Source organism: Salvelinus sp. IW2-2015, linkage group LG9 (genome assembly GCF_002910315.2).
Source record: "Salvelinus sp. IW2-2015 linkage group LG9, ASM291031v2, whole genome shotgun sequence".
Classification (NCBI taxonomy): Eukaryota; Metazoa; Chordata; class Actinopteri; order Salmoniformes; family Salmonidae; genus Salvelinus; species Salvelinus sp. IW2-2015.
The window spans coordinates 883037-903804 of record NC_036849.1 but is presented as its reverse complement, the minus strand read 5'-3'; the positions used below and the strand labels follow the sequence as shown (position 1 = coordinate 903804).

Here is a 20768-nt window from a genome sequence, read left to right as displayed (position 1 = left end):
GATTGTGTCTACTCTGGTATTGGCAGAGTAGCCAACAGCTCGCAGATGCAGTGTATAAAAAGGCTGGATGAAAACTTGATCCTATTTTGGCAGTTACCTGTATAGACATATGTGTGTGTGTGTGTGTGCACAATAGGTTACTATGTGTGCTTTCTTGTGTGTGTGTGTGCGTGCGTGCATGCGTATCTGTGTCCTCCCCAAGGTTAGCACTCCTCACAGGCCTCCTAGTGGAGGATGCGGTTGGCGTGTCCCTCACAGATGCTGTAGATGAAGGGTCTGCAGGCCTGGACGTGGCTGTTAAAATACCAGCGCTGAATAAACTTCCCACAGCTGCCCTCCTGCAGGGACAACACACACGGTTCTACTGGAGCTGGAATACATCACACACAGTGAGTGAGTGAGTGAGTGAGTGAGTGAGTGAGTGAGTGAGTGAGGCCAACAATCTGGAATCAGAACAGAGGTAAAGCCACAGTGATGGGTTCAAGCTCCGAAGGTTTGTGATGTTAGTATTAATGTTACTGTACAGTAGCTTAACATTTTGTGATGCTCATTAAATAAGTGATCATACAATTGAAGAGTTCATTTGTTTCACATTTGTGTTTTTTCTTCAGAAAATTATGCTTATGGGAACCTTTATGTGTGTGTGTAAAATATTACTGTCCTCAGATTTTCAATTCATATTTTTCACAATTGGTTTTGTTGCCAAAAACTATATATCCATTGTTTAGCTTGAATGGAATTTTTATATCCTGCATAAAAAAAATACAAATAAAAACCTGGTCCAGTCGTTTTTATGCGAGTAAAGTACATGTTGGATAAAAAAAATGTCATGACAGGCCTGATGAAAACATCACATTTGTCGGTAAACTTTGAAAAAAAAAAATCGACTAAATATATTATGTTAGACAAGGTGGGATCTTTTTGTGTCTGTAAAATTAATTATGTGAGAAATTGTGGAGGAAACTCCTTTATGCTCAAATATTGATAAAATAACCATCATATCGAATTAAACTTGGAGTCACGCGATGATATGTTGTGTGGTCCTCCCACTACGACTTGTCAGGAGAGCATGCAGTTTGATAGACTACAGATTAAATACATTATGATGAACGTCACAGGGTGGTGAAAGTGCAAGGTGATGAGCTTGATGCTCCTTTCCAATACATACCGAGGGTCTTGTTCTGGTGACATGATGATGGATGCTTGGCTGCCATTTAACAAATACAAACAATCTTGCTCTTATCCATAATGATAATGTTGGTAGCCTACCCGCACTGTATCTGCAAGCTGTTGGCTAGAGCACATCTGCCAAGACTACAGTATTTGTTAGGGATTACCATTAGCTGCTTCCAAGAGAGGGCACAATCGCTATATGACGCAACATTTGTCGTGACAAAAACATCAGTAGAGTTGAAAATGCAATGGAAACCCATTTAACTTGTATTTTTATTAGGTACATCAGAATTTAACAGCAAAAGTCAGTTATGTGCACTAAGTCATCACGCACAGTTTTTTATCCGCAACAAGTCAATTTGATGGAAACATATCTCTGGTGGGAAAATGCGCATATTGTTTTTATGCGGATTGTAGAATATTTGCATGACAATGTCACCAATTGGAAGGAAACCTAACTATTGACACCCACTATGTTAACAATTATGTTTAGTGTGTCATCAATTTACAAGGCAACCACTGAGAATTTGACAAGAATATCTGATTTCAAGCTCTTGGTCAAATTCAAATTGCGGGTAACACGTAATTTAGCACACTGTGGGAACAGGTGAGCCCTATGTCACATGTCAGAGAGCCCAAACAGTAGAGGCTACTACAGTTCATTTCCACTACAGAGGACCACTCCCGTTTCTTATCTGAAGGCTCGTAAACCGCACCCATTCCCGAATGCCGCAAAACCATAGGCTGACGCTGGTTGCTAGGGGCGTTTATTTCCGGTATAGCAGCGGCTGGAATTTCAGGGGTTGCATTCAGTTCATCTCAACGATTGCTACGTTGCGTGATGGTTTATCCTGAACAACACGTTTCCCCAAAACGGTGCCGACCGTTCTTCAACATCATTTGAGGTACGTCTGCTCCTCTTTGGTGGGTGTGGCCTGATCAGTACGGGGGATACCATTTGAAATAACAAAACTCGTTCAGCAAGTTACATTTAGAACCGTTATGTTGAATTAAAGGTTGAACATCGTGCTGTCTTACTGAACACACCCGTGTCCTGGTTGTGGATTTTTGGGTGGGTTTGCGAGCGCACAACCCGGACAGGCACCAAAAACGAGTTCCCCATTCTGTGCTAGCCAGATACATGCACGTTACTGTAGCGTCCACAATCATATGAAAGGATGACCGAAAGCTCCGCGAACAAGCCGGGGAATGGACAAGTTTGTCACCGAGTGAAGAACGGCGTTAAACCGGGCAGAAATGGCTTCATAAAAAACCATCACCATTACCATCATCAGCAGCCGATGTACTGCTATCCCGAGGACAAGGTGAGGCCCAAGCGCACTGTATGGATGGAGAATGGATGGATGGTGTGGAAGTGGTGAGGCTTATCTGAATAACCGAAAACACCAAGCTGAAAATCAGTATTGCTAGCAATGTAGCTAGCTAACGTTATGTGTATTTAGCTTGATATGTTTTGAAATGTAGCTAACCTATTTTATTGTTAGCTTTAACGTTACTGACACCTATTTGAATTTGCTAAACTGCCCGCAAGCTAAAGCCAACGTTACTGAGTCTACTAGCTCAGCAAGTTGGACATATGACAGTTGTTGTCAACTATTTTAGTTGGTTTATTAACTAACGTTAGCAATTCATCAAAGTAGATTTGTAATAATGGAACGTTAGCATTATGTAACGTTCAGTGGAGGCTGGTGGGAGGCGCTATAGGAGGACGGGCTCATTCTAATGCTGGAATGGAATTAATGGAATCAAACATGGGGTTTCCATATGTGTGACGTGTTTTGATATCGTTCCATTTATTCCAATCCAGTCTTTGCAATGAGCCCGTCCTCCTATAGCTCCTCCCATCAGCCTTCATTAGTAACGTTACATCCCACAGTGTTAGCTAATTATATCTGCAGTGTAGCCTTTTAACTTTTACAAACAATATGCAATAAACTAGTTAGCTAGCTACAATGTCAACAATCATTTAATTAATCACTGATGCCATTAGCCCAAAGGCCAGCAGATGGCGCAATTCAGTTTAATTTACCGTCCAAAGGGAATCTATGCAGCCAGCTATACACTCGTATCCGCTGTGAACCGGTTCGTACATAAAACACTTTCCATTCAGGCTGCAAAGTCATTGATTTCCTCCTTAACTCCATTTAATGGTGAGAAAGCCCAAAAATATGCGTACTTTCTTTATGAAACACCATTTCCCACCACCATGCTAGAATAATTAATGCTAGCCCCGGATGTTGCGTAACTAATTCACTTTTTGGTCCACCAGCAACGATTTTAAAAGATTTTTAAAAATCTACCAGCCACTCAGATCTTTTACCAGACAGAATATATATTTTTTTGCCATAATTACACACACAATGAGAATGCTTTCTGTTTTTCTAAAACAAGAAATGTATTACTTGTAATGGGGTATATTGCATAATTTCTTTTCATTTTTATGACCTGTCTTTTAACCAATGTATGTTAAAATAAATCATTTAGATACATTAGTAAAAACAGATGAACAGTTCTATACCTGTTCATCAAGAATCAACAAAGGCGGAGTATGGATTATTTATTATTATAGTTCAAGGCTTTATTTTGACATTTTTTACAAGCAGTTCATGATTTGCTCCTAAGTAGAAATGTAGCACACAAATACATCTAGGAGAATATGTATTTGAGTGTTTTAATGATAAGAAATTACTAAAAGTTCATTAATAAAATATTTAATAAAATATTTTAGGATGGATCCATGCTCAATCAAGCACAATCATTAGGTGAGACAAATGTTCAGCTGCCCCGTTAAGGAACGGGTCGTTACCATAGCAACTTGGGCACGTGCTTGTCTGTGCTGTTTTTTTTTCACGCCTTCTCATCATAAAATAGAATTAAGTAGGAAATCGCAGCCTTAATGGAGAATGTTTTATGTACAAACTGGTCCACGGGGTATACGAGTGTATAGCAAGCTGCATACATTCCCTTTGGACGGTAAGATGAAACGACTCTATTGCCATCTGCTGGGCTTTCGGGTATGATGACATCAGTGTTCTCTCTCGAAAATGTTGAGTGTAATCTTAAATAATCTTAACTGGGTGTAGCCCTGCTGCCGCCTGATGGCGCTGTTATTCCTCGCGTCTTTTGTAATTTACCATTGGTGTCCTGCATTAAGCTGCACAGACGGTAATACACTCGGTCTCCCTGAGACCGGCTTGTACATCCTCCATTCAGGCTCCAAAGGCATCGGGGAAAAAAACGGGGAAAATATGCGTACTATCTTAATAAAATAACGTTTTCCACCACTAGTTTTGGATTTTCTGACAACGTCCAGATGTTGCACACCACATTCAGACAATCAGGTTGCAGCAGTCTGTTGCTTACCCCTGGCTGAACACGATGCACAACGACAGGAAGTAGCATTATCCACTCTAGCATGGTTTGTTGAAAATTGTGTTTTATTAAGATGGTACGCATATTTTCCCAGTTAGATTTTTGGGGCGGCACGCCATTAAAGCTAGTTAAGGAGGAAACCGATGCATCTACAGCCTAAATAGCGCATGTTTTATATACCAGCCGGTTACTAGGGGACAGGAGTGTACGGTGCCTTCGGAAAGTATTCAGACCCCTTGACTTTTTTCACATTTTGTTACGTTACACCATTCTAAACATGTACCTCAATCTACACACTATACCCCATAATGATGAAGCAAAACCAGGGTTTTAGAAATGTTTGCAAATGCTGCCACCACTATACTTCACTGTAGGGATGGTGCCAGGTTTCCTCTAGACGTGACGCTTGGCATTCATGCCAAAGAATTCAATCTTGGTTTTGCCCAGGCGGCCAGGTCTAGGAAGAGTCTTGGTGGTTCCAAACTTCTTCCAAGAATGATGGAGGCCCCTGTGTTCATCTGGATCTTCAATGCTGCAGAAATGTTTTGGTACCCTTCCCCAAATCTGTGCCTCGACACAATCCTGTCTCTGCGCTCTATGGACAATTCCTTTGGTCTCGTGACTTGGTTTTTGCTCTGACATGCACTGTCAACTGTGTGGGCTTGTCCAATCAATTGAATTTACCACAGGTGGACTCCAATCAAGTTGTAGAAACAGCTCAAGGATGATCAATGGAAACAGGATGCACCTGGGCTCAATTTTGAGTCTCATAGCAAAGGGTCTGAATACTTATGTACTTATGTTTTTTATTTTTAATAAGTTTGCAAAAATGTCTAAACCTGTTTTCCCTTTGTCATTATGGGTTATTGCGTGTAGATTGATGAGGGAAAACATGCATTTATTCCATTTTAGAATAAGGCTGTGACGTAACAAAATCTGGAAAAAGTCAAGGGGTCTGAATACCAAATCCACTGTATACTGAACAAAAATATAAATGCAATAATTTCAAAGATTTGACTGAGATACAGTTCATATTAGGAAATCAGTCAATTGAAATACATTCCTTAGGACCTGATCTATGGATTTCACATGACTGGGAATACAGATATGCATCTGTTGGTCACAGATACCTTAATAAAAACAAAGGTATGGGCGTGGATCAGAAAACCAGTCAGTATCCGTTGGGACCACCATTTGCCTCATGCAGTGCAACACATCTCCTTCACATAGAGTTTATCAGGCTGTTGATTGTGGCCTGTGGAATGTTGTCCCACTCCTCTTCAATGGCTGTGTAAAGTTGCTGGATATTGACAGGAACTGGAACATGCTGTCGATCCAGAGCATCCCACACATGCTCATTGAGTGACATGTCTGGTGAGATTGCAGGCCATGTAAGAACTGGGACATTTTCAGCTTCCAGGAATTGTTTACAGATCCTTGCGACACGGGGCCATGCATTATCAAGCTGAAACATGAGGTGATGGTGGCGGATGAATGTCCCGACAATGGGCCTCATGATCTCGTTTACACGGTATCTCTGTGCATTCAAATTGCCATTAATAAAATGCAAATGTGTTCTTTGTCCGTAGCTTATGACTGCCTGTACCATAACCCTACCATCACCATGGGGCAATGTTCACAACGTTAACATCGTCCACACGATGCCATACACGTGGTCTGTGATTGTGAGGATGGTTGAACATACTACCAAATTCTCTAAAATGACATTGGAGGTGGCTTATGGTAGAGAAATGAACATTACGTTTTCTGGTAACAGCTTTGGTGGACATTCCTGCAGTCGGAATGCCAATTGCTCGCTCCCTCAACTTGTGGCATCGTGTTGTGTGACAAAACGGCACATTTTAGTGGCCTTTTATTGTCCCCAGCACAAGGTGCACCTGTGTAATGATCATGCTGTTTAATCAGCTTCTTGATATGCCACACCTGTTAGGTGGATGGATTATCTTGACAAAGGAGAAATGCACACTAACAGGGATGTAAACATTTGTGGCAAAAATCTTTGAGAAATAAACTCTTTGTCCATATGGAACATTTATTTTATTTCAGCTCATGAAACATGGGACCAACACTTGACATGTTGCACATTTTTTTCAGTGTAGATTTAAAAGACTCAGGTCACAAAAAATGAAATAAAATTGAGCCATATACCACATTACTTCTAATAGATTTCTTGTTTTAGAAACATTACAAAGCATGGTCATCCGTTTGTGTTTTTTTCATGTAATTATGTCAAAAATGTTTTAACAAAATTATTGTTAAATTAACCTTAACCCCTTTCCTAACCTTAACCTAATACTCCTAACCTGTTATGATGATTCTCCTAACCTACTGCGTAAATTCTCCTAACCTGATATGAAATGTCAAATCTGACATTAATGGCCCTGTTACCAAGGTAACCTTAAAGGGGCAGCTGAAAAATGTTAGTCTCTGAAGACTCAGGTCATGGAATATTAAATTAAGTCTTACTAGTAATACATTAAAAAAAAAACATTACTGAACATGCTCATCTGTTTTTTTTGTGTCTGTGTAATTATGGCTGGGAAAAGATCTGAGTGGCTGGTAGATTATTTTTTTTATTTTTAAGTTCTTATACCTGCCACAGTTGCTGGTATACAAAACAGTTAGTTTTAGGCCCTGGTCACAACCCTATACCTGTACTCCCCAACTCCCTAGCCTGTACTCCCTGACTCCCTACCTTCCCATCTATAGAGGGAACACAGAGAAACAGAGCGCTGTTCATTAATTTTCCACCCCTTGATCCAGACTTAATTTTAATTAGCCTAGTGTATTGCAAATTCGATAACATCTCTTTTATGAGTCAACAACATATCTTAAGATGGCTCTAAATTAAAATTCTCAGAGACAATTCTATCAAGTTGGCTATATCAATGTCTTGCCCTATATAGACACTTTTATCCAAAGCGATTTAGTCATGCGTGCATACATTGGCTCCAGTGGGAATCAAACTCACGACCTTTGGCGTTGCAAGCGCCATGCTCAACCGACTGTGTGGTCTTCTAGGTAGAGCATTGCATTGGAAGTCAAACACTGGGGCCCAGATACTGCTGTCTTGCCAACTAGGGTATGACAATTCAATAAGGCATTGCCAAGACATCACAAACAGATCTTAGATACAAGGAAATTAATCAAGGATTTAACTTAGCCTAGGCCTACTTGCTGTAGCTACACTAGCTCCTTTTCCCAAGCGTTTCATAAGGCAGAGACAGCGGGAGGGAGGGGAATGCATGGTCTGGTAATTGACTCCAAGCTGATTGTAGTGCACGTGGATGTCACTGTTGCTAGCCTCTGAGGTATGGGAGAGAGAAGCATGACTAGTCACATGTGGTTGCAAAGCAGTGTGGGGCTTGATTTTTCAAGGGAAAGACTCAAAGGCCACTCCTGTATGTATTTCAAACACATAAACCTCAGTATTTCTGTGTGTGTAAAAAATGTCTCTCACATATTATCCTATCGTACCAATAAACTTTTATTTGATTTACTGTATAGGCTAGGCCATGTGTCCCCAATTACATTAATGGTCGGGGTCCATAACATAGTTATAAATAAGTTGTACACTACAAATTGACCGCAGCAATCTCAAACAGATATACACTGAACAAAAATATAAATGCAACATGTTTCATGAGCTGAAATAAATAATCCCAGAAACTTTCCATATGCAAAAAAAGGGGGGTGCTGAGAAATATTTATTTCTGTAATAAAGCCCTTTTGTGTGGAAAAACTTGTTCTGATTGGCTGGGCCTGGCTCACCAGTGGGTGGGCCTAGCTGCCAAGTGGGTGGGATTATGCTCTCCAAGGCCCATCCATGGCTGCGCCCCTGCCCAGTAATGTAGAATCCATACATTAGGGCCTAATGAATTTATTTAAATGTTTTGTTTATATTTTTGTTCAGTATAGTATTTGACAGTATTTTGCGAAGTGCAACAGTCCCTCCTGCAGCAAAGCACTCCCGCAACATGATGCTGCAACCACAGTGCTTCACGGTTGGGATGGTGTTCTTCGGCTTGCAAGCGTCCCCTTTTTTCCTCCAAACATAAAGATGGTCATTATGGCCAAACAGTTCTATTTTTGTTTCATCAGACCAGAGGACATTTCTCCAAAAAGTATGATCTTCGTCCCCATGTGCAGTTGCAAACCGTAGCCTGGCTTTTTTATGGCGGTTTTGGAGCAGTGGCTTCTTCCTTGCTGAGCGGCCTTTCAGGTTATGTCAATATAGGACTCGTTTTACTCTGGATATAGATACTTTTGTACCTGTTTCCTCCAATATCTTCACAAGGTCCTTTGCTGCTGTTCTGGGATTGATTTGCACTTTTCGCACCAACGAATTTTCATCTCTAGGAGACGGAACACGTCTCCTTCCTGAGCGGTATGACGGCTGCGTGATTCCATGGTGTTTATACTTGCGTACTATTGTTTGTACAGATGAAGGTGGTACCTTCAGGCGTTTGGAAATTGCTCCCAAGGATGAACCAGACTTGTGGAGATCCACAATTTTTTTCTGAGGTCTTGGCTGATTTCTTTAGATTTTCCCATGATGTCAAGCAAAGAGGCACTGAGTTTGAAGGTAGGCCTTGAAATACATTCACAGGTACACCTCCAATTGACTCAAAGGATGTCAATTAGCCTATCAGAAGCTTCTAAAGCCATGACGTCATTTTCTGGAATTTTCCAAGCTATTTAAAGGCACAGTCAATTTAGGGTGTAAAATTCTGACCCACTGGAATTGTGATACAGTGAAATATTCTGTCTGTAAACAATTGTTGGAAAAATGACTTGTGTCATGCACAAAGTAGATGATCTAACCGACTTGCCAAAACTATAGTTTGTTAACAAGACATTTGTGGAGTGGTTGAAAAAACGAGTTTTAATGACTCCAACCTAAGTGTATGTAAACCTCCGACTTCAACTGTAGTTTGTTTATTAAAAAGAGGAGCGTAGCAGAATACAGGCCTAATAATAATGTGGCATTTAGCAGATGGTCTTATCCGAAGCGATAAAAGCATCAGTCATGCATGCGTACATTTGACCTGGGAATGCCGAGTGCAGGCCTACTTGTTTTAAATATCCAGGCGTCGATCAGTGGCAGCATTTCGTTGTTTTGATTTATTTCGTTGGCAAGCTGTTTGATTCATGCGAGTTGGTTAGGAGTGTCGTATCTGCTTGGAGAGTGCTCAGAAACACACACTCAAGTCACGGAGCATACCCTCCCTTTATTTGACTCGCAAATCTGATAGCCAGAGCAACAGTGCTTTACATATGGTCAGTGTAAAAACATAGCTCGCCCATAGTTTCCTTCTGTAGGCTAATTTGAATATTTCACTTCCTCTTCCCACAGTGCTAACACTGTAATAATATTCACTGACCACATAGGCTAGTCACCACTTACTGAGCTAAGATGATAGGTGATAGGAACACACAGAATGATGATAGGAACACACAGAAATTGTCATATGAATGACCAGGAATTAAGTTATGCAGACACCTCGGAGCCAGCTGCCAGACAAGTATTCATTGACATTTTTGCGTGCGTTAAAGACATCAGATGGTGGCATGCAAGTGCTTTGAAAAGTGTATGCCTCGTGTATGTGAGACCTTAGAAGACATGGCTTACATATCCCTCCTTTAAAAAAAAAAATACAAAACATGCAACAGTTTGTTATTACTATGGTCCAAGTGCTTTGAAAAATGTGTATTTCCCGTTCATGTGAGACGTTCATATTCCCAGATCATGAAACTCATGTCATTTACAGTGCCAATGGGCCTGGACAATATCATTATTGCAATAATTTTACATTGGAAAAATGAAAACAAAAAGCAAACCAAGCTCTCTGCAAATATATGTATGGACGTTTTGTTAAAATCAACAGGGGTATGGACAAAAAGTGATTGGAATCAATAGGAAAGACCCTTTACAGTATGTATTTGTTTGTTGATATTACCCCTTAGAGATGAGTAAAGGTAATTTAACTGAATTTTCATTTCCTCCATCCCAACCACCCCATCACCCAGAAACCCAGAATAACACTCGCACTTGCCTTTTACTACTAGCACTGATTGTGCTGATAACCAGCCTACTTTATTGAGAGAACCATGTTACTATAACCAGTTTTCCATCTAACCTTTTCTATGTGAGTAAAGTACTTGTATGCTACGAAATGTCATGACAGGCCTGATGGAAACTGCCAATTTGTTGGTTAACTTTCCAAATGTCGACGAAACAAAATATGCTAGACAAGGCGGGATCTTTTTGTGTCTGTACAATTAAGGATGTGAGAAATGGCAGTGGAAACACTATTATGCGCAAATATTGATAAAAATAACCATCATATCGAAGTAAACTTGGAGTCACGCGATGATATGTTGTGTGGTCCTCCCACTACGACTTGTCAGGAGAGCATGCAGTTTGATCGGCTACAGATCAAATAAATGATGATGAACGTCACAGGGTAGTGAAAGTGCAAAGTGATGAGCTTGATGTTCCTTTCCAATACATACCGAGGGTCTTATTCTGATGACATGATGATGGATGTTTGGCTGCTGTTTGACGAATAAAACTGATCTTGCTCTTATGTCCATAATAATCTCATCATGTAGTAGGCTACCTGTCCTGCACAGTATCTGCGAGCTGTTGGCTAGAGCACATGTGCCAAGACCAGAGAGGGCACATTCGCTATATAACGCAACATTTTTTTTTGTGACAAAACCATCAGTAGAGTTGAAAATGCGACGGAAACCCATTTAACTTACATTTGAATTCGGTACATGAGAATTTAACCACAACCGTTATTTTTCTGTGCATTACGTCATCACGCATAGCCTTTTACCCGCAACACGTCAATTTGATGGAAACACGTCTGGTGGTAAAAGGCGCGTATTGTTTTTGTGCAGATTTTGGAATATTTGCCTGACAATCTGTCGATAATAGGATGGAAACCTAGCTACTGACTGTGATATGTGGCGGTCTTACCTAGCTGTCTTAATTTGAATGCACTAACTGTAAGTGGCTCTGGATAACACCGTGCTAAATGACTAAAATGTCAATGTCAATCACCTTGCCCCCCTCCCAGGTGCAGCACACAGCGTGTAATGGCAGCAGCGGCCTGGGCCTGTACAGTCGTCCCTTCATCGAGTCTTTTGAGGAAACGCCCATGCTGGTGGCGGTCCTCACCTACATGGGCTACGGTATCCTCACCATCTTCGGATACCTCCGAGACTTCCTCCGGGACTGGAAGATCGAGAGGTGTCACATTGCCCGCGAGAGGGAGGAGCAGAGGGTATGGTTATGACCACCTCACCTGGCTTTGTCCTCAGTTTGTTTGATAAATATTATTAATTGTCATTTCCATTATTCTCGTTTTCTTCATCAACGTCATTATTTGTTAAGGGGATTCAAAATGTTTTATCAAAGTTTCATATTTCAAAAGTGACATTTTGTTTATTAACAACTTGTTTATTAACAACTTATTTGTTCAACTTATTTACTTTTGAGGTAAGAAAAGGAGGTTACCTTCGACATTGACATTTTACACTTGGAAGCATTCACTGTAACACATGGGCCCATTTATTTTGGCACTGAAGTCCAATTTTGGGGAGGATATCAAAAACTCTTCAGATCTGATGGAATGTTTGTGAAAAAGGAAGGAAAGCTTTTTTGCCAATTAAAACCACTGGTCCTTCGGGCGTAACACAACAGTCATTCATTGTGACATACACTAGTAAACAGGAAGTAGGAGTGTGAGAAGGAGGTTGTTATGTCCTAATGTACCACACAGACCTTCACTCACTCACCGCACGTAAAAGAACAGTTTCAGGACATTGTTTTGGCACTCGGTTACCTCTGGAGGAGGAAAGGAGGAAACTTTATCGCCTGAAGGATATCCTACTCTTGTTGCCTCGGACACTGTTGGTTTTGAAGAAAGTGAAAACGCTTTCAAGGAAATAAGCTGAATGTCTGTAGGGATTTTTCAGTCATGTGTAAACTAAAGTTTACCTCTGCGTATAGGGAGAGATTAAAGACTCTAATTAGAACAGTACATGTTTGACTATACTTTTGACTGTGAGCTCAGCCTATATGCTTAGTGTAATATGGATGAATGTGCCATAGTACACAGAATATGGCTGGCGTGACGGGAGTCTGAAATAAGTGCTAACATTACAGGTCACTTAACATAGAGTGGTATGTGTGCGGTCTATACTAGGAAATGGGAATAATGCTTATTTCATTTTTCCTCATCCTGTCCCCTGCTCCCTCTCCCATATGTTCCGTCTCCAGGACTTTGTCCCACTTTACCAGGACTTTGAGAACTTTTACACCCGGAACTTATACATGCGCATCCGTGACAGTTGGAACCGACCCATCTGCAGTGTCCCGGGGGCCAAGGTGGACCTGGTGGAACGTGTGTCACCTGACTACAATTGGACCTTTGAGTGAGTGTCATAATTACAGGGGGAAAAAACAAGACAAAACCAACTCTGGCCTTGTGATTAGTGTCCGGTCGTCAGATTGGAAGGTAGGGAGTTCGATCCCTGGCCCGAGTCATACCATACTGTAAAAATGGGACTTGGCTTGGCACTCAACGTTTAAGGAAATAGATTGGGGGTAAGGCCCTGCAATGGACTAGCGTCCTGTCCAGGGGGTGTATTTGTACACCAAGCTGTCTCACACTACAGAAACGAGAGATAGGCTCCTATGGGCCTTTCTGGCTCGCACAAGCCAAGGCTACTTACAGTCACAGGATATGTCCCAAATTGCACCCTATTCCCTACATAGCGCACTACTTTTGACCAGAGCCCTATGGGACCATTTGAGACGTAGCCATGGAGTTGCTAAAATAAGGTCCTAACCACTGATCCAGGGCCAGATGAGAACATTAGCCGTCTAATGACGTTAGGAATCAGGGTAGGGTAATCTGGTCTGAGATCAGTGGTTAGATAGGGCATCAACATGCCTGGTGTATAGGGTTTTGTTCCAGCCCAGTAAAAATACACCAGATTAGGCCTAAATAATCAACTAATCATGGCTTTCAGTTTGCACTACGATTAGGACATGTGTGGTGACATTGTTAGGAATGTGTTATAAACAGGGTGTCCCATAAAGTGTTAACTTGAGTGTAATCAGGTGTGGTAGAGCTGTTTGGAACAAAAGCCTGCCTTATACACCCTGCCCACTTCCACGCCTTAGTGTCACCCCCAGCCCTGGTACCAGAGGGGAAGTCACTCTGCAGTGTATTTACTGGCCCTGAAAGAGCCTGTCTGTGTTGTACTAAGATAGCAACACTAATCTACAGCAAAGGTCAGAAAAGCGGCAGTTCCTTATAGTGAAGGGTGTGTTTAAAAGCCTCGGATGGGCAGGAGGGAGAGGAGGAAGAGAGAACAAGGAGATGTTCTTCTAGACTAACCACAGAACCTGAGGCCTCTTGTCATGATTTGTTGGATTGGAACTGTCAACTAAACGGTTGTGTTCTGATTTGGTGCTGTGTGTGTGATTAGCATCATGTCATTATAGTGTCTGGCTGATAAACATGCAGTCAAGAGACTGTTGAAGGTCAAGTATGTGTGTCGACTTGCTTAGCTGAATAGAGTAAAGGTTAAATACATTTGGCACCCCTTTTAGTCCCAGCTATACAGAGCAATGGGTCTTATAACTACCTGTATCTCTCTCTCTCTCTCTCTCTCTCTCTCTCTCTCTCTCTGTCTCTCTGTCTCTCTGTCTCTCTGTCTCTCTGTCTCTCTGTCTCTCTGTCTCTCTGTCTCTCTGTGTCTCTGTCTCTGTCTCTGTCTCTGTCTCTCTCTCTCTCTCTCTCTCGGTTTCCCCCTCTCTCTCAGCTACACAGGCAAAGTGGTTGAAGGTGTAATAAACATGGGTTCCTATAACTACCTGGGCTTTGCTGAGAACACGGGTTACTGTGCTGACGCGTCCGCTGAGGTCACCATGAAGTACGGGGTGGGCGTGGCCAGCACCAGGCAGGAGATGGGTATGGCCTGGTAACACATACATGCACACACACACATGCGCCCGCGCCGCGTAAATACACTCTCCACAGTTTAATCCATATCACTGTCCAACATGGCCAATATGTTGACCCAAACAAGACACAGAGAGCAGTGAAAGAGCACTGATTTTCACAATCACAATCTTTCACAAACTTCATTTCATCAAGCCATGCCACCCACCATCAGATTGTTCAGAAATTGTTTATGTAGTTAGAAACAAGGATTGGTATTCCTGAAACATTATTTAATTGAAATGTAGTTTTATCAAGCTAATTGATTGCACCCAAATTGGCAATTTTAATTAATAGGATTCAGATAATATTCAGTAAATATAGTACCCAACATCAGATTTGGAACATTTCTTCCTACCAATGAGTAAGACATGAGGAATCCCCCCCCAAAATGAAAGATGCTGCTCTTCTCCCTATACCGCCACACTCTTATCAATTTTGCTGGTCTCTTGTGTTTTAGTAAATAGATCACAACATTTATTTTGCAACTTTGGGTAGAAAACCAATAGATTTGGCTCATGATGAAAGTAAATGTTTCCTTCTTTTACGCTTAATCTATGTCCAGGAAACCCTTTTGTGTGTGGTTTATTCCCTTCAAAAAAGGTCTGGTTTAGTTACTGTTAGACCAATGGTGAACAGGCAAACTATTAGGCTACAGCAGTTCTAATGGTTTCAATGGTAAAAGTCCCAAACACACACTGGTTAGTGTTTTCCCATTGGTATTGGGTTATCTTAATGTTTAATGTTACTAATCACAATACATATAGAGCCATTTCCTGATCATTTTACTTAAAAAACATAAGACTGCCATACATTTAATTATTTTGTTAGCGTTGCCACATTTGATTACCTAGCCCATTTATCCATCAAAGTTTTGGGCTTGTAGGAAAAGTCTTAATATGAGAATTGCATAGGGAGAGCCCTCTCAGAGAACGGCAACGTGTTGGACTATTCAAAAATAGTTGGGTTGAAGCTAGAGGTCGACCGATTATGATTTTTCAACACCGATACCGATTATTGGAGGACCAAAAAAGCCGATACCGATTAATCGGCCGATTTTATTTTTTTTAAATAATTTTTTATTTCTTTCTTTATTTGTAATAATGACAATTACAACAATACTGAATGAACACTTATTTTAACTTAATATAATACATCAATAAAATCAATTTAGCCTCAAATAAATAATGAAACATGTTTAAATAATGCAAAAACATAGTGTTGGAGAAAAAAGTAAAAGTGCAATATGTGCCATGTAAAAAAGCTAACGTTTAAGTTCTTGCTCAGAACATATGAAAGCTGGTGGTTCCTTTTAACATGAGTCTTCAATATTCCCAGGTAAGAAGTTTTAGGTTGTAGTTATTATAGGAATTATAGGACTATTTCTCTCTCTAGCATTTGTATTTCATATTTCTTTGACAATAGGATGTTCTTATAGGCACTTTAGTATTGCCAGTGTAACAGTATAGCTTCCGTCCCTCTCCTCGCCCCTACCTGGGCTCGAACCAGGAACACATCGACAACAGCCACCCTTGAAGCATCGTTACCCATCGTTCCACAAAAGCCGCAGCCCTTGCAGAGCAAGGGGAACAACTACATCAAGGTCTCAGCGAGTGACGTCACCGATTGTAACGCTATTAGCGAGCACCCCGCTAACCATTTGACATCGGTTACACCAGCCTAATCTCGGGAGTTGATATGCTTTAAGTCATAAACAGCTCAATGCTTGAAGCACAGCGAAGAGCTGCTGGCAAACGCACAAAAGTGCTGTTTGAATGAATGCTTACGAGCCTGCTGGTGCCTACCACCGCTCAGTCAGACTGCTCTATCAAATATCAAATCATAGACTTAATTATAACATAATAACACACAGTAATATGAGCCTTTGGTCATTAATATGGTCAAATCCGGAAACTATCATTTCGAAAACAAAACGTTTATTCTTTCAGTGAAATACGGAACCGTTACGTATTTTATCTAACGGGTGGCATCCCTAAGTCTAAATATTCCTGTTACATTGTACAACCTTCAATGTTATGTCATAATTATGTACAATTCTGGCAAATGAATTACGGTCTTTGTTAGGAATAAATGGTCTTCACACAGTTCGCAACGAGCCAGGCGGCCCAAACTGCTGCATATACTCTGACTGCTTGCGCGGAACTCAAGAGAAGTGACACAATTTCCCTAGTTATAAGAAATTCATGTTAGCAGGCAATATTAACTAAAATATGCAGGTTTAAAAATATATACTTGTGTATTGATTTTAAAGAAAGGCATTGATGTTTATGGTTAGGTACACATTGGTGCAACAACAGTGCTTTTTTTGCAAATGCGCTTGTTAAATCATCACCCGTTTGGAGAAGTAGGCTGTGATTCGATGAGAAATTAACAGGCACCGCATCGATTATATACAACGCAGGACACGCTAGATAAACTAGTAATATCATCAACCATGTGTAGTTAACTAGTGATTATGTTAAGATTGATTGTTTTTTTTATAAGATTAATGCTAGCTAGCAACTTACCTTCTTGCTGCACTCGCTTAACAGGTAGTCAGCCTGCCACACAGGCTCCTCATGGAGTGCAATGTAAGGCAGGTGGTTAGAGCGTTGGACTAGTAACCGGAAGGTTGCACGATCGAATCCCCGAGCTGACGAGGTAAAAATCTGTCGTTCTGCCCCTGAACAAGGCAGTTAACCCACCGTTCCTAGGCCGTCATTGAAAATAAGAATGTGTTCTTAACTGACTTGCCTAGTTAAATAAAGGTAAAACATTTTTTTTTAAATTACAAATCGGCCACAATCGGTGTCCAAAAATGCAGATAACCGATTGTTATGAAAACTTGAAATCGGCCATAATTAATCGGACATTCCGATTAATCGGCCGACCTCTAGTTGAAGCATTAGGTTGCTAAGAGAAGGATAAACTGAATTGCTTTCATGGAGGACTGGCTTGATTTGTGAGGATAACCAAACAATTTATTTCTATAATGAGCCAATCTATTGGTTTAGAACCCAAAGTTGCAACCAAAATGTTATGATCTACTTAATAAAACACAAGAGACCAGCAAAATGGATAAAACAGTGTGGCGGTATAGCAAGAACAGCGGCATCTAGTTGTTAAAACATGTTACTTTATTACTACTTCATGGTAAATATTGCAAGCGACTTCCATGACAAAATTCACTAGGAATACAAGGCATAGTATGGAGAAGCAATTCTCCAAGCCACAGCTTCATACTACTTGTCAAACAGAGCACTTATACTGGTTGTTGAGGTGGGATTGGCATGGGGTGTGGGGGGTCCGTGGGTGGCTTTAGACACCTTTGGGGGGATTCTTCATGTCTTACTCATTGGTAAGAAGTTTGAGAAGTGTATTTATTGAATATGATCTGAATCCTATAAATTAAAAGAGCAAATTTGGGTTTAATCAATTAGCTTCATTTCATAGAGATCAAATTCTGTTTAAACAAAATAATGTTTCAGGAATGCTAATCGTATCTGTTGCCAAATACAGAAACAAATTCGGAACAATCTGAGATGGTGGGTGTCGATCCTCTTTCTTGTGCTTAATCCTACCAGTAGTGAGTGGTAGGATTAATCCTCCCTGAGACGAACTATGTCAGATTTTATTTTTGTTTATATTAACTTATTCCTATAAAGTAAACGTATATCCATTTGTTTATAAAAACTAATTTAGTCGCCTCACCCTCAGGCCTTATAACTCAGTTTTGGCTGGTAGATGACCGCAGAGGCTCAGACTCAGCCCTAAGCCATCTGTATCATACAACAGTTTTTCTAATGAACAACACACAGTTATTCTTCTGAATCTTATCAGTAGGTAGGCATGTGTCTCTGGGAGTTTTGATGCATCTCCTAATTTCCCTTAGGTAACTTAGACAGACATGAGGAGATGGAGGAGCTGGTTGCTAAATTCCTGGGCGTGGAGTCGGCCATGGCTTTCGGGATGGGCTTCGCTACCAATTCGATGAACATCCCTGCCCTTGCTGGCAAGGTAGTAGGACATGCTACCCAAACACCAGGCGTTCTCAGTCTTTTGCTATGTTCAAGCCTCTGGCTCTCTCTGGTTCACTGTCTTTGCATCTGCCTCGCTCTTGCTCGCTCTTGCTCTCTCTCTCTGTCTCTCTCTTAATTCAATAAATGCTTTATTGGCACGAATGGCTGGTTGCCACTGTTGCCAAAGTAATGCATGTGAACTATTACATACATTAACAAATATTTTTGAGCAACGATAATATATATCAACCAAAACAATTCTACATGGAAAATAATACGCAAAACAGAAAATATACAGCAACAGTTGAGAAATGAAATCTACAAGGGCTCATGTGTGTGTCATGGCAGTAGCTAGTGTCTCTTATATTATTATACTGTCTCAACGTGTTCTTCTATCGACATTTTCTGATTTTCTCCTCAACGGGCAGTTCAAGGAATCCTGCAACATTTTCTTACAATTTCAGGTGATAAATATCTCTCGAGTCGTCATATTTATAGCAGTGGAGTAGGAAGTGACCCACAGTGCTTACATAGTCTTTCTTCAACTGACCTTCCGTGTTTCTCTATGGCATCCTGTCTCTATGGCCAGGCTATGGTCACTGAGTCTGTACGTTGTTCATGTCTTCCTTTGTTTGAGTTCTTTGATTTTGACATGGCGTTGTCTCCCAAGTTCTGCCCTACAGGCTAGGTTTGGGGCATTTCTGTGCACACCTAGAATATATATTTTAAAATTCCAAGTGTAACATTTCCGTGGGGCTTTTATCCCATGATGTATTTTGTAAATTGGCGGGTTAAATATATACAGGGTCTTTCTAATTGCAAAATATATTCTGCATGCTTTATCTGTTAGACTTTATGGACATGTCAAACCACCCTGATAAACTTCTAGTCAGACCAAGGTAAGTTTAGTTGGTGGTGTATTTAAGGGTTATTTCTCCTAGGATGAAATGGTATTGACTTTCCTGGGATCTGGACTTTTTCTGAAAGATCATTACTTAGTTTTTTTTTCCTATATTAATGGATAGTTCCCAGTCCTTACAATACTGTTCTAGCAAGGACGGGCGTTGTTGTAGCCTCTGTTCTGCTGGTGACAAGATTACTAAGCCATAAGCATATAAAATACACTTTCTTTATTTCTTTCTTCTAGGGTGATGTAGATTGTTTTAATATGGTAGCCAGTTAATTTATATAAATAATGAATAAAGTTGGACTAATTTTGCGACCTTGTCTTACCCCTCTGTCCTGACTAAAGAATTGTGATTACACAACATTAATAATATCATAGACCTTTCCTCCGATACCACTTTGAAGGCGTTTTAAGAACATACCTTATATGGAATCAAAGGCTTTTTGAATGTCTATAAAACAGGCAAATATTTTTCCGTTGTGAGTTGTGGCCAAGGTGTGGATCATATATATATATATATATATATAGAGAGGGAGATCTGATCTGATCTGTTTGGCTTTTAGGGAGGAATCCAATTAGACTTTTACTTAAAATGTTGTGTTCACTTAGGAAGGCCTGAATTCTGGCATTCATTATTCTACCGAAAACTTTTCCTAAGTTACTACTAAAAGAGATGCCTCTCTCTGTCTGTCTCTGTCTCTCTCTCTCTCCTCTAGAGACATCTTTCTTCCTTCTCTCATTCAGTTAGTTTCACCCTCTGTTCATTTCATTTTCCCTGGCGCTCACTCTCATTGCCTCTACTTTTCTTTCCCTCTCTCCCTGGCACTGTGTGCTCTGTCGGTATCTGTCTCTGTTGTGTTGCCCTCTCAGTACTGCCTGCACCACACCTTGGAACATCATCATTATCAGGATCACAGCTGCCAAAGGTGTGTGTGTGTGTTAAGAGTTTATGAGAGGAAGAGGGTGTGTTTGTATTGCAATAGGGGAAGAATCCATGTTAGTATATTTAATACCAGCATGGTGTGTGGTGTTGTCTTAATGTTCAGAGCATAGCCCTTTCATTTCTCCATAACAACAACATTCCGGGAGGTTGTGTGTGTCACCATGGCGCCAGCAGGTGACCTCCAGACCTGGGTGGTGCGTACGCACGCCACGGTAGAGTTTCAATAACACCACATATTATCAACGGGAAGTGTTTCCTGCCTCCAGGAGCACATCACAGCTCCACTT

General features: G+C 40.8%; 1 protein-coding gene across 1 annotated transcript in view; it reads left to right on the top strand.

The window, feature by feature from the left end:
- Positions 1-2007: 2007 nt before the first annotated feature.
- Positions 2008-20768, top strand: part of sptlc2a (serine palmitoyltransferase, long chain base subunit 2a) — a 47688-nt gene continuing 28927 nt past the window's right edge. The window contains exons 1-5 of the mRNA XM_023993905.1: positions 2008-2498; positions 11676-11882; positions 12881-13035; positions 14434-14582; positions 18505-18629. Coding sequence (XP_023849673.1) covers positions 2352-2498; positions 11676-11882; positions 12881-13035; positions 14434-14582; positions 18505-18629 — 783 coding nt within the window. The 5' untranslated portion in view covers positions 2008-2351. The remainder of the gene's footprint in view (positions 2499-11675; positions 11883-12880; positions 13036-14433; positions 14583-18504; positions 18630-20768) is intronic.